This window comes from Martes martes (genome assembly GCF_963455335.1).
Source record: "Martes martes genome assembly, chromosome: 10".
Classification (NCBI taxonomy): domain Eukaryota; kingdom Metazoa; phylum Chordata; class Mammalia; order Carnivora; family Mustelidae; genus Martes; species Martes martes.
This window is the reverse complement of record NC_137898.1, coordinates 59,925,898-59,939,999: the sequence shown is the minus strand read 5'-3', so window position 1 is coordinate 59,939,999 and position 14,102 is coordinate 59,925,898. Positions and strand designations below refer to the sequence as shown.

The window sequence follows — 14,102 nt, the reverse complement described above, 5'->3', positions numbered from 1 at the left end:
ACAGTGGATACTCAGTAAAGAGTAGCTTTTATTATTTTGAAATCTAGTGCCTGGTCCTAAGTGGCAGTTCCTTCAGTGGGAGACTTAGGACTAGACCCTAGATCTCCTGACCCATGCCTTTGCCCCAGTATTTATAGCACTTTTATAACATTTCACTTTTTTTTCCCTAAGTGATATGTATGTGTTTTAATGGGTTCAAGTGGAATGATTTAGGATGTAGGCAAGTTTTGTTTTAGTTCCTCTCAGTGTATTCCTCCTCTTCTCCATCCCTCATGTAGACGTAGTACTGAATTATACATTCTTAAATTCAGGAAGGCCTGTAGAAGCCTAATTTCCTCATTTTGCTGATGAAAAAACTGAGGGTTGGAGAAGTGAATTGGTACATGGATCATATGAGGCAAGTTGTTTGTTTGTTTTTTTTTTAAACAAACAGTGTTATATTAGTTTCAGATGTACAATGTAGTGATTCAGCCACTTAGTACATCACCCCGTGCTCATCGCAAGTGCACTCCTTAGTCCCCATCACCTAATTCACCCATCCCTCCACTGGCCTCCCTCTGGTAACCATCAGTTTGTTCTCTCTAATCAAAAATCTGTTTCTTGATTTGTCTTCTCTTTATTTCCCCTTTACTCATTTAGTTTTTTAAATTCCACATATGAGTGGTGTCATATGGTATTTGTCTTTCTCTGTCTTTGTTTAGCAGTATACTTTCTAGCTCCATCCCTGTCACTGCAAATGGGAAGATTTTATTCTTTTTATGGCTGAATAATATTCCATTGTGTATATATACCACATTTTTTTAAAGTTTTTACCTTAGTTATAGTTAACATACAGTATTATATTAGTTTCTGGTGTACTATGTAGTAATTGTAGTAATTCAACAATTCCATACATTATCCTCTGTTTATCATGACAAGTACACTCCTTAATCCCCACCACCTATTTAACCCATCCACCCAACACCCCTTCCCCTCTGGTAACCATCTCTTTGTTCTGTGTAGTTAAGAGTCTGTTTCTTAGTTTGTCTCTCTTGCTCACTCTCTTTTTCCCCCTTTGCTCGTTTGTTTTGTTTCTTAAATTCCACACAGGAGTGAAATCCTTTGGTTATTTGCCTTTCTCTGATTTATTTCACTTAGCCTTATACTTTCTAGCTCTATCCATGTCATTGCAAATGGCAAGATTTCATTCTTTTTTGTAGCTGAATAATATTCCTGTGTGTGTGTGTGTGTGTGTGTGTATCTCACATCTTTATCCATTCATTGATAATGTACACATTAATGTGGGCTGCTTCCGTATCTTGTCTATTGTAAATAGTGCTACCATAAATAGAGGTGTGGGTATCCCTTTGAATCAGTGATTTTGTATTCTTTGGGTAAGTAGCCAGTAATGCAATTCCTCAATTGTAGGGTAGTTCTATTTTAAACTTTTGAGGAACCGCCATATTGTTTTCCACAGTGGTTGCACCAGTTTATATTCCCACCAACAGTGTAAGAGGGTTCCCCTTTCTCCACATCCTCGCCAATACCTGTTGTTACATGTGTTGTTGACTTTAGCCATTCTGACAAGTGTGAGGTGATACTTCATTGTAGTTTTGATTTCTATTTCCCTGATGATAAGTGATGATGAGCATCTTTTCATGTCTGTGTTGGCCATCTGCATGTCTTCTTTGGAGAAGTGTGTGTTCGTGTCTTCTGTCAATTTTTTAATTGGAGTGTTTTTTGGGTAATGTGTTGTATAAGTTCTGTATATGTTTTGAATACTGACCCTTTTTTTTTTTAAGATTTTATTTATTTATTTGACAGAGATCACAAGTAGGCAGAAAGGCAGGCAGAGAGAGAGGAAGGGAAGCGGCTCCCTGCTGAGCTGAGAGCCTCATGCAGGGCTCGATCCCAGGACCCTGGGATCATGACCTGAGCCTAATGCAGAGGCTTTAACTCACTGAGCCACCCAGGCGCCCCTTGAATACTGACCCTTTATCAGATATGTCATTTTGCAAATGTCTTCTTCCATTTAGTAGGTTGCCTTTTAGTTTTGTTGATTGTTTATTTCACTGTTTTGAAGCTTTTTATTTTGATATAGTTCCAGTAATTTTTTGTTTTTTTTTTTAAGATTTTACTTATTTATTAGTCAGAGAGAGAGAGAGCGCAAGCGAGCGCACAGGCAGAGTGGCAAGCAGAGGCAGAGGGTGAAGCAGGCTCCCCGCCGAGCAAGGAGCCCGATGCGGGACTGGATCCCAGGACGCTGGGATCATGACCTAAGCCAAAGGCAGCTGCCCAACCGACTGAGCCACCCAGGCGTTCCTCCAGTAGTTTATTTTTGCTTTTATTTCCCTTGCTTCAGCGGATATACCTAGAAAAAAGTTGCTATAACTGATGTGAAAGAAGTTACTGCCTGTGTTCTCTTCTAGGATTTTTATGGTTTCAGGTCTCATACTTAGGTCTTTAGTCCATTTTGAATTTATTGTGTATGGTTTAAGAAAGTGTGGTCCAGTTTCATTCTTTCACATGTTACTGTCCAGTTTTCCCAACACCATTTGCTGAGTGGTGTCTTTTTCCCATTGGATATTGTTTCCTGCTTTTTCAAAGATTAATTGATGTTATAATTGTGAGTTTATATCTGGGTTTTCTATTTTGTTCTATTGACCTATGTGACTGTTTTTGTGCCAGTACCATACTGTTTTGATTACTACAGCTTCGTAGTATAAGTTGAGGTCCAGAATTATACCTCCAACTTTGCCTTTCTTTTTCAAGATTTCTTTGGCTATTTGGGGTCTTTTTTGGTTCCATACAAATTTTAGGATTGTTTATTCTAGTTCTGTAAAAAACGCTATTGGTGTTTTGATAGGGATTGCTTTAAATGTTTAGATCTTTGAGTAGTATAGACATTTTAACATTATTTTTTCAGTCCATGAGCATGGAATGTCTTTCCATATCTTTGTGTTGTCTTCAATTTCTTTCATCAATATTTTATAGTTTTCAGAGTATAAGTCTTTTAACTCTTTAGTTCAGTTTATTCCTAGGTATCTTATTATTTTGGTGCAGTTACAAATAAGATTATTTCCTTTATTTCTCTTTTTGCTGCTTCATTATTGGAGTATTTATTCAACAGGGGCAAATGGGTGGTTCAGTTGGTTAAGCATCCAGTCTTGATCTCAGCCCAGGTCTTGATCCTAGGGTCGTGAGTTCAAGCCCTGCATTGGGCTACTGAAAGGAAGAGAAGGGAAGAAAGGAAAGAAGGGAGGGAGGAAAAAAAAGCAAGCAGGGAGGGAGGGAGGAGAAAGATGCATCAGATTTCTGTATCTTGATTTTGTATCCTACAACGTTACTGAATTTATCATTTCTACCAGATTTTTGGTGGAATCTTTAGGGTTTTCTATATACAGTATCATATCATCTGCAAATAGTGAAAATTTCACTTCTTCCATACCAATTTGGATGCCTTTTATTTCTTTTGTTGTATGCTTGCCAATTTTGTGTATTTTTTTCCAGGAAACCAGCTCCTGGTTTCACTGGTCTGTTCTATTACATTTTTAGTTTCTTTATCATTTATTTCTGCTCTAATCTTTATTATTTCCTGCCTTCTACTAGTTTTAGGTTTTGTTGTTGTTCTTTTTCTAGGCTAGGTGTAAGGTTAAGTTGTTTATTTGAGATTTTTCTTGCTTCTTGAGGTGGACCTCTGTTGCTATAAACTTCCCTCTTAGAACTTCTTTTGCTGCATCCCAAAGATTTTGGACCATTGTGTTTTCATTTTCATTTGTTTCCATCTACTTTTATTTCTTCTTTTATTTCCTGGTTGACCCAGTCATTGTTTATAGCATATTATTTAACCTCCGTGTATTTGTGTTCTTCCCAGATTTTTTCTTGTGGTTGACTTCCTAGTTTCATAGCATTGTGGTCAGAAAAGATGCATGGTATGACTTTGATCTTCCTGAATTTGTTGATGCTTGCTTGTTTTCTGGCCTACTATATAATGTGTTCTGAAGAATGTTCTATGTGTACTTGAAAAGAATGTGTATTCAGATGTTTTAGGATGGAATGTTCTGAATATATCTGTTAAATCCATCTGTTCCAGTGGGTCATTCAAAGCCATTGTTTCCTTATTGATTTTCTGTTTAGATGATATACCTCTTGATGTAAGTAGGATGTTAAAGTCTGCTAATGTTATTGTATTGTTATCAATCAGTTCCTTTATGTTTGTTTTTAACTGTTTCATGTATTTGGGTGTTCCTATGTTGGGTACATAAATAATTATAATTGTTATATCTTCTTGTTGGATTGTCCCCTTTGTTAATATACACTGTCGTTCTTTGTCTCTTTTTACAGTTTGTTTTAAAGTCTGTTTTGTCCAATATCAGTATTGCTACTCTGGCTTCCTTTTGGCATCCATTTGCATGATAGATTTTTCTCCATCCCCTCATTTTCAATCTGCAGGTGTCTTTAAGTTTAAAATGAGTCTCTTGTAAGCAGCATGTAAATGAGTCTTGTTTTTTACCCATTCTCTTACTCAGTGTCTTTTGATTGGAGCATTTAGTCTATTTATGATAGATAATATTTATTGTCATTTTATTACTTGTTTTTGGTTGTTTCTGAAGATTTTCTCTGATCCTTTCATGGCCTGCTGATTTTCTTTAATGATATATTTGGATTTCTTTCTCTTTATACCTTGCATATTTATTAGTGGTTTTTGATATATGGTTACCATTAGGTTAGCATATAACCTCCCCATTATGTGTTCCAGGTGCTCTTCAGATTGCTCTTCCTAGACTGTATGTTCTCAGGCTGTTTGCCTCCTCTCCAAGAGCAGCCCTAATGCCCTCCAGGCTCAATCAGAGCCAGGCATGCTAATTTAAAACTCCAGGCTTTAAGCCCCACTTGTTGCAGAAACTCATGAAATTCAGTCCCTCTCACTTTCCAAGCCAATTGCTATGGCAGTTTGTTTTCGCATGAGCTCCTCTGTGTGCTAGTGTGTCTCTTGCCCTTCTCTGTGGCCATGACTCCCTCCCACAATCCGTTTCTCTCCCAAACTGTCTCCACACTACCTACTCTCTTTGATGAGTCCTCATCTCAACCTTTAGTTGTGGGGTTTGTTCTGCCAGTTTTCAGGTCAATTTCTGGGGTTCTTGGAATGATTTTATAGTTATCTAGTTAATATTTGTGGGACAAGGTAGAGCCTAGGGTCCTCCTACTCGGCCTCCATCTTTCAACCCCTCCATTTCACATTTTTTTATAGCACTTCTCTTTTCAAATTCTTCCAAAACCATTATCTCATTTGATGATTATAACAATTTTGTCTGGTGGGCAAGATTAGCACCAGTTTTCCTATTTGTCAGGTAAGGAAACCAAGGTTGAATGAAATTAATGACTTACCTAGACTGAACTGCTGGTTTGGGGCTGAGCCTAGGAGAGAATTCAGGTCTTCCAATTCCTGGGCTTTGTTCTTCCACCTGATCTCGTAGTCTTTCAGTAGTCAGGGAAAACAAACTCCCATGTTCTGTGGAGATAGATATAGATATAGATATAGATATTTTTTAAGACTTTATTTATTTGACAGAGAGAGACCACAAGTAGGCAGAGGCAGGCAGGGAGAGAAGGGGGAAGCATGCTCCCTGCCAAGCAGAGAGCCCGATGCAGTACTCGATCCCAGGACCCTGAGATCATGACCTGAGCCGAAGGCAGAGGCTTAACCCACTGAGCCACCCAGGCACCCCGGGTGTATGTTTTCTGTTCTGTCTTGGGCCAGAGTGATGGTGGATCTGGAGTAGGAAGTGGGTAAATCGTTTTATTCTTAAAACACTAATTGAAAGTCTTAACTTGTTTTCCATAAGGGATCACAGGATGGTATCCTATCATTTTGCCAGAGGATGGGGCCCTGCCTCATGGTTTGGAGCTCATGCAGAAGATTGTGGGTGGCCTGGAGCTTTCAGTTTCCTTCACGCATCCTGGTGATAGAGAGCGGGTATTGGAAGCTGCTGAGTTATTGGGCTGGAACTTTGAGAATAATCTGAAGAATCTTGTCAAGATGAATGAAGAGGAGCCAGCCACTGTCACCATATCCACCCCAAGGCTCTGGCTGCCCATCCATTGTGTGCTTCTTGCTGGCCAGAACCACATTCATAAGAACACATACTGCTACCTCCGCTATAAGCTGTATGATCATGAGGCCTTCTGGACCCCTCTCAAGAAGCCTAAGGAATCTACAAACAAAAAGCAGGTCATGGTTACTTTCAAGGCATCCAGAAGAGCAGAAGTCACTAGGGGCCCATCACTCCTTTGGTATTTCAGGGAAGAGAGGTTAGAGATCCAAGTGTGGCGGGCTTATGGCAATGACAGTGTGGAGAGGCCCCACCAGACGGACAGTTGGATTGGCTCAGCCTATGTGGACCTGGCCAGACTTGGGGAGAGGTCAGCAAGAACATTAACAGTCAGTGGTAAGTTAGGAACCGTCCTCAGCTCTTGTGGTTTCAGCACCTGCTCTGTGACAAGCGCTACGTGATAAGCTCCCTCAGACATTATTTTATTTGATCCTCCTAGCAGCGCTGGGAGATAGATATCAGACCTATTTTACAGTCATGTAAATGGAGGCTCAAAGAGGTTAGATTACTACCCAGGCTCACAGCTAGCAAGTGTTTTCTTCTAGTATTGTATGCTGAAAGATTAGTAATAATTTAGTAAGACTTCCTATAACTAAAGAATTTTCAAAAGGAAAGAGCACCACTGCCTGCTTAAAAGAAGGCATTGCCTCATGACAGTGTATCTTGGTAGGGTCACCACAGATCTGAGAAGTGGCTCTGAACTTTGTAGCTTTAGAATGCAGTCAAATTTAGCAGATCTTTGTACCTAATATAGTGCCTAGAATATTGTACTCAATTTGTGTAAAATAAAAATGGGTGAATTGGGGGGGACACTATCTTTAAACTCATGTATAAGAGCCTCTATGATAATCTAGAATGCTAGTTTTTAAAATACACTGAAAAACATAGCTGCTGGTGAGACTAAGGATATCCTCTCTTTCTGGTCAGCACATCTTGAAATCATAAAGAAAATGTACAAAGTAATAAATTGGTTCACAAGGCAGAAAGGAAAAAGGTAACATTTTGCAAGCAGCATTATGTGCTAGATGGTTTATTTTAAACTTTTGTTCAGTACTTGATTCATATACTTGGCTCTGGGAATTCAGAGATGAGTAAGAGATAGTCAATGGGAGAATAGAGTAGTAAATAAACAATTACAGTGAACCATAAGAACTATGAAAAGGTATTCTCAGTGGTATTGTGGAGCACAGGGATGCAACATCTCTTTGGTTCAAGGATGACATCTCAGTGGAAATGATCTTTGACCTGAGTTTCAGAGGATTTAGGAATAAGCCACGAAAAGGCAAAGAATGATATTCTAAACAGGAGAACAGCCTGTGAAGGTACAGAGGCGTGAGGCAAGTTGATACCTTTTAGGCACTGTAAGTAATTTGGTACTGCTGGATCATAAGATATATAGGATGAAAGATGATAAGGAGATGAAGTTAGAAAGGCGGACAAGAGTACTGGACTTCTATCTGAGAGCTATGGAAAGCAATTCTAATGGGGTCTGAATAGAAGAGTGATAGTTTTGCATTTTAGAAGACTCCATCTAGTAACTATAATGCAGAATGAATTGAAGATAACCAGACTAGATTCTTTATAAACATGATATTTATTCATTAGGATATTCCTTGTAAGATTGGTTGTTATTTCCTCCACTATACAACTAAAGAAACTGAGTCACAACCCTGTATACTTCTATTAGCCTTGTGCTCTGACCCTGTTGCACAGATGGCCCAAGCTAAGTAAGAACTAAGTATTTGGGTGATCATCCCAGATTCTCTGGTTCTCTCTGGACCCAGCAGGTGTAATTCTGTCTCCGTTGAACACCTCATTAGATTCCATGTGTGCTATTTTGTCTGGCGAGCCTAGAGTCACTTCAGAGAGCCTGCAGAAAACATCTTTGAAGTAAGTACAGCTCACTTGAACTAAAGTTCATAAAGATGGACTTTAAACTTCACTCTGCTGAAGAAAGTAGGTTTGGAACACTAAATAAAGATTTAAAGATCAGAACTCAAGCAGAAATACCTCTTTTTATTGACTGATACAAAGGAAATATTTAAGTTTTACGATTATCCATTTCTCTCCTACTTCTCCACCTCCCATCAGTCTAAGCTTTTTATCTTCTTGTAAATGGGCTTTATACAAGGTGTGGCATTGGATGTACTGATTGAATGACCCAAGCAGTCCATTCAGTCATCCACCCAACCATCCTTCCAAGTAGCTGTTGAGTTTCTTGAGGATAAGGCTTTAGCTATGTTGCTTTTGGATGTCTTGCCTTCTATTGGCCTTACTTTCTGCTTGTAATAATGATGATAATTCACACATTGCATCACAAGAAAAGAGGTTACCTAAAAAACTGAAAAAGACAGGGAAAGTTGCATGTTACTGCTCCTTGTGAATCCGTTAACTCCGTTTTCCTGAATTGAAATGAGCCTAATGAACCAAACTTTGAGATTCTGAAAGAATTCTCAGTGCCTTCTGCTATATAATGAAATCTCATTTTAATATCCAGGAAGCTTATAAGCTCATATCCCTGAGATTAAATCTACCACTTTGGAGAATTCACCTTGGCAGGTTACCTAACTCCTCAGATCCTGGCACATGAGAAACAGTCAACAAATAGGAGTTCCCCTATTTTTCTTTCTTGCCTCCTTTGCTGAAGCCCCCTACTTCATTTCCAGATGATCTTCAGGGCTACTGCCAGACATATTTAGTTGCTGAAACAGGCTAAGTTGAGCACCAGGACAGCTTCCTAAGAAGAAGACCTTAGGAGAAAGCCTATAGACGAGAGCCAGAGGGACATGTGACAGAGAGGACAGGCCACTCCTGCTTTAATAATAATCTTACTTTCAGAAGGCTTGAGAAGTCGTCTAAGTCTGCTCACCCCAGCTCGTGAATCTCTTCCACAGCAACTCTGCCTGGTAGTCATTTGGCTTTGGCTTCAAATCTGAACTTGCACTACTTTCCATTAATGGAGATAATGTGCATATTGGGGAGAAGGGAGTAAACATTTTTCACACCGTATACTGACTTCACAGTTTCTTTTACAAATTGGTATATTGGGGCCTATAGGCCTGTTGAAGGAGAGAGGACCACAAGCACTCTCAGTGAATCATTTCCAAGGTTAGAGAGTGTTCTTGGTTCCTGCTTGCTTGGGCTTATCCTCCTTCATCCTCTTGCAGGTGTGTATCCTCTGTTTGGACGAAATGCTTCCAACCTCTCAGGAGCTGCCTTACGAGTTCATGTGGTTCTTTCCTCTCCTTCTCCACACCCTGGGCCTGCTCCTGAGCTGGATTCTGTGGACTGCAGCAGCCACAGTGAGTCTGAGCAGTTCCCCAGAAGGAATGATGAGATTCAGCTCTCTCCATCACCTGTCCGCCAGAAGTCTCCTGCCTCCACCCAGGTCCCTTGCAACACCACAAAGGAAGTCTACCCAGCCGAAGAGGGCCCTGCCACATTGGATGGAACTTTTGCAGTCAGTATCCTGGTAGAAAGAGCGATGCATTTGAGCTTAAAAGGTATGTATGAGCTTAAAAGGTATGAGCTTAAAAGGAGCATGTATCTGACTCCTCAGATTATGGTCCTGGCTTTATAAATCTTGGAAATCATGACAGAATCTGCAACAACATCTTAATCGATAATTATATTTCTCAAGCCTAAAAGTTTAAGCAACATGAAAGCCTTTCTGAACTTAAATGGACATTGCCAGTTATATATTAGCTTCGCATATCATAAGTTCCCCAGTCCAGAAACCTGAGTATCAACTTAGGTACTTCTCTTTTCCTTTATCCACCATCATATCAAGCTTAGGTACGTCTCTTTTCCTTATCCACCATCATATCATCAAATTCATTAAATTGTTGTATCTCTTAAATTTCTCTCAGGACTCTCTCTCCTTTCCATTGCTACCAACTCAGGCCATCTTCATTATGTACCTGGGACCAAGAGTTCTTAACACTGCATCCCTAACCCCCAAAGGACCTAAGGATAAAAAGTCAAGATGGTGAACTTGGATAGAAAAATAACCACATCTGGATTTTATTAACCTCTAACCAAAATTAAACATTTCCTATAGTTGTGATCATAGACACTAGACCCTAGTAATATTAACAGTACCTGTCTGTGATGTCAGCAATAGAAATCACAGGTATTTTCCTATCACATTGTAGTTCTTGCAGATATCTTTTTATACCTATCATTACTTGAAAACCTACAGTTAGATCTTGTTACATATTAATAAGTGGTCACTGCTTTTTTAGCATTTTGATAATAATGCTAATATAATTTGATTTGTACATAATCCTGTGTATCTTACATTATGCATTCAAAAAAACACACAGAGCGGCACCTGGATGGCTCAGTCAGTTAAATGTCTGCCTTTGGCTCAGGTCATGATCCTGGAGTCCTTGGATCCAGGCCCACATCGGGCTTTCTTCTGCTCAGTGGGGAGCCTGCTTCTCCCTCTCCATCTGCCTCTCCCCCCAACTCATGCTCTCTCTCTCTCACTCTCCCCCCCCCCAAAATAAATAAGTAAAATCTTTAAAACACACAGACTTTGGGGTGTCTGGGTGGCTCAGTCTGTTAAGCATCCAACTCTTGATTTCAGCTCAGTTCATGATCGCAGGGTCATGAGATCGAAACCCGCGTCAAGCTCCACACGGTGTGGAGCCTGCTGAAGATTCCTCTACCTCTGCCCCTCTCCCTCCTTCTCTCCCTCTCCAAAAAAAAAAAAAAGAAAAGGGAAAAAAACCCACACATACTGATCATACACACACTGTTAAGAAGAGGCCCAGCAACCTCACCAGGCAGCCATGTATCCATGTGTCCATGGCACAAGGAACACTTACCTTACTCTTTATTCATCCTTGTAATCGCTCCTAAAACTTTCTCTTTGCCATCACCCTTCTCTTTTCCCTAGCTAATTCCAACTCCTCTATTAAGACTCGATGTTTATCAGTAATGTAATTAATGTAAAGGCCCCTCTCCTGTTTGCTCTCCCAGCACTTTTTGCCCTCTTTATCATAGTATATAGTGCTGGGCATTAAGTAGTGAACAAAATAGCTAAAAATCGCGCCCATGTGGAGCTTACATTCTAGTAGAAATACCCTCAAATATGTATTCCCAGCCAGTACGTTGTATGTGTGTGACTTTGAGCAAGTTATTGTCTCCCTCTGTCTTGAATTTCTCATCTATAAATGGTTGGAATTAACAATTCTGAGATGTGTGTTGGCTGTGTGAGCCAGATAACCAAAGCCCTGTGAGCTCAGGTTTCAATATACATCTTTTCGTTTGGCCTCCATACTTAGCTCCTATCATCTCTGTGTTGGCCTCTCTCAATCTGTGCTGTGTTGGAACAGAAACAAAATTCACGCCATGGTAACTGTTGCTTACCTTTCATTTCATTTCTCTTTGTACACACCACCAACAGGCATTATTCCCATGAGTATAAGCTGCTATAATGACCCCTGAGGTTCTCTTATCCTCCTCATTATCTTTGAAACCTTGAAATGTTTTATCTCAGGACAAAGTCTTCCCCAAGTACAGCCCTTGCTGTACTGTATTAGAGATAATGAGATCCCATATGAGTCACAAAACTGGGAAATATTTTTTTTTTATTGACCCACCAAAGCAGGCTATTTTTGACAAGTATAATATATAAAAACTGAATTTTTTTAAAGATTTTATTTATTTATTTGACAGACAGAGATCACAAGTAGGCAGAGAGGAAGGGAATCAGGCTCCCTGCTAAGCAGAGAACCCGATGCGGGGCTCGATCCCTGGACCCTGGGATCATGACCTGAGCTGAATACAGAGGCTTTAACCCACTGAGCCACCCAGGTGCCCAAAACTGAATTTTTTAATAGAGAAGAATTAGTAGATGTATGAATTTAAGGAAAGCACGAAAAAGTTTTATTTTTTGCAAGAATTGTTCTGTTATTTTGTTACTGCATAAAATAGAATTTAAAATAGCAAAGATAGGGTTTACATTCCATTTTAGGGGGAATCCCCATATTGCAAAAGTACAAATACAAAGCAATGCAAATATACTTGTAACTTTTCCATTAGACAGCAAGTTACTTTTTTTTTTCTGTTTTTACTTTTATTTGCATTTACTTTATACAGAATTTACTCCCAGGCCATAAGTTTTTCTTTCTTCAGTTTCTTCTGGATATCGTTTTTTTCTGTGCAACTTCTTCTTCTAGTTTAGAATCAGTCTGCTCTTTTCAGTAAAGATCATCTCCGTGTGGCAGGGAGAGTCATGTGTAGGTTCATCCAACCACGAGCCCTGTCAGTTCTCTGCTGCATCTTGGGGCCTTTGTTCACTGGATGTGCTCCATGACCAAAGAGTCTACATCTGAACTCTTTTCTTTTTCTTTTTTCTTTTCTTTTTTTTTTTTTTTTTGGTCAGATTTTATTATTTATTTGAGGCAGAGAGGGAGAGAGCACAGGTGGGGGTACAGGGAAGGGCAGAGGGAGAAGGAGAAGCAGACTCTCTGCTGGCAGGGAGCCTGATGGGGGACTCGATCCCAGGACCCAGGGATTATGATCTGAGCTGAAGGCAGCCACGTAATCAACTGAGCCACCCAGGTGCCCTACATCTAAATTCTTAAGTTCAGCAATACTCTACATTTTGAAGCCTATGCAGTAAAACTTCAGCACTCTTCTTGGGCCACTGACCTTGTGTCCAACCCCACTGTTTGGCCTGGGCACACCTACCAACTCCACCATTGGAGTGAAGGATGGCATGTGTTGCTTCTGCACAGTGACATCCTTCACATACTTGGTCACTTTTCAGATATGCATACCCTTGATGGTGTAGGCAGTTTCACCTGTGTTTTTAAAGTCAGCACGAAGATTTGAACCTCCTGATTCGTGTGATTGTGTAGGCTTTTCTGGACCAAGTATATAGCAAATCATTTTCGGAGCTCCCTTCAGGCTTCTTATGGGAAGAACATTAATTACATTTTTAAAATATGACTTCGCAAAGTAATTTGACAATAATTTATTGAGCATCTCCTTGTACCAAGTTTTATTCTCATTTTTGTACATTAAATCTCATTTCATCATTACCACAAGTGCAATGATGGTGTGACTAGATTATAGTACCTGCCCATTTTATAAAGCTCAAAAAGATAAAGTGACATATCAAAAAGATAAAGTGATAACTGATTAAAGTTAATAAGCTCTGGAAAGCCAGGATTTGATTCCAGCTATGTCTGGATCTGAAGCCAGTGCTCTTTTCCTGTATACCATTCTGCCTTTCAGGTATGAAATATGGCTGTTTGCCAGTTAATCCTGTCTACACTATGTTTACCAGTCACTGTAGCCCAGGGTGGGTATATATTGCACACCTAGCCCTGGGCTTGCATTGCAAGTAGTAAATCTCTGCAGGGCCGATGCCAAATACAGAGAGGATGGAGCAAATGACACATGGCTTCTGTCCTCCAAGAGCTGATTACCCCATTGAGAAGGTTAGCAGCCACACGGTTAAGCATATATAAAGCAAAGTATTCTGAAGGCCCAAAGGGCACTACAATATGTAGTGTTTAGAGAGTTTAGAACAGAGAGATGAGAAATGTCTAAGAAATCAGGAGAACCTTTTAGAACGAATAGGATTTCAGGACGGTGGGGATAAAAACTCCAGGTGGATATTTCAACTTAAACAAAGGTATTAAAGTGGGAAAGCATATGTTCTGGGCTTGCTTAGAGAGGGCATCAGGGATCACGATAGCAATTGATCCTCTTTGGCTGGTCATCGCAAGGGAGCTATGAGAATCATGGTTAAGAAGATTGCTGAGCTCAAACAAGGGCTCAACTGAGACTAACTGACATGATCTTAGAGTGGCTGAGAATAGCAAAATGGTGATTTCCTCCAGTAGTGCGTGGCTTCCTTTGCTTTCCTACCACCACAAACAACAAGCCATTCCCTGGGCCTTTGCTCACACACCTTTCTTAGCCTGGATTCCTTTCTCCCTTTCCCCAGCTACCAAGCTCCAACTGGCATCCTACCTTCCCCTCATTTAC

General features: G+C 40.1%; 1 protein-coding gene across 1 annotated transcript in view; it reads left to right on the top strand.

Moving 5' to 3' along the window:
• The window catches only part of C2CD3 (C2 domain containing 3 centriole elongation regulator), a 142,723-nt gene that overhangs the window by 80,823 nt on the left and 47,798 nt on the right, over positions 1-14,102 (top strand). The window contains exons 23-24 of the mRNA XM_080815490.1: positions 5,826-6,428; positions 9,260-9,595. Of these exons, the coding sequence (XP_080671616.1) occupies positions 5,826-6,428; positions 9,260-9,595 (939 nt within the window). The remainder of the gene's footprint in view (positions 1-5,825; positions 6,429-9,259; positions 9,596-14,102) is intronic.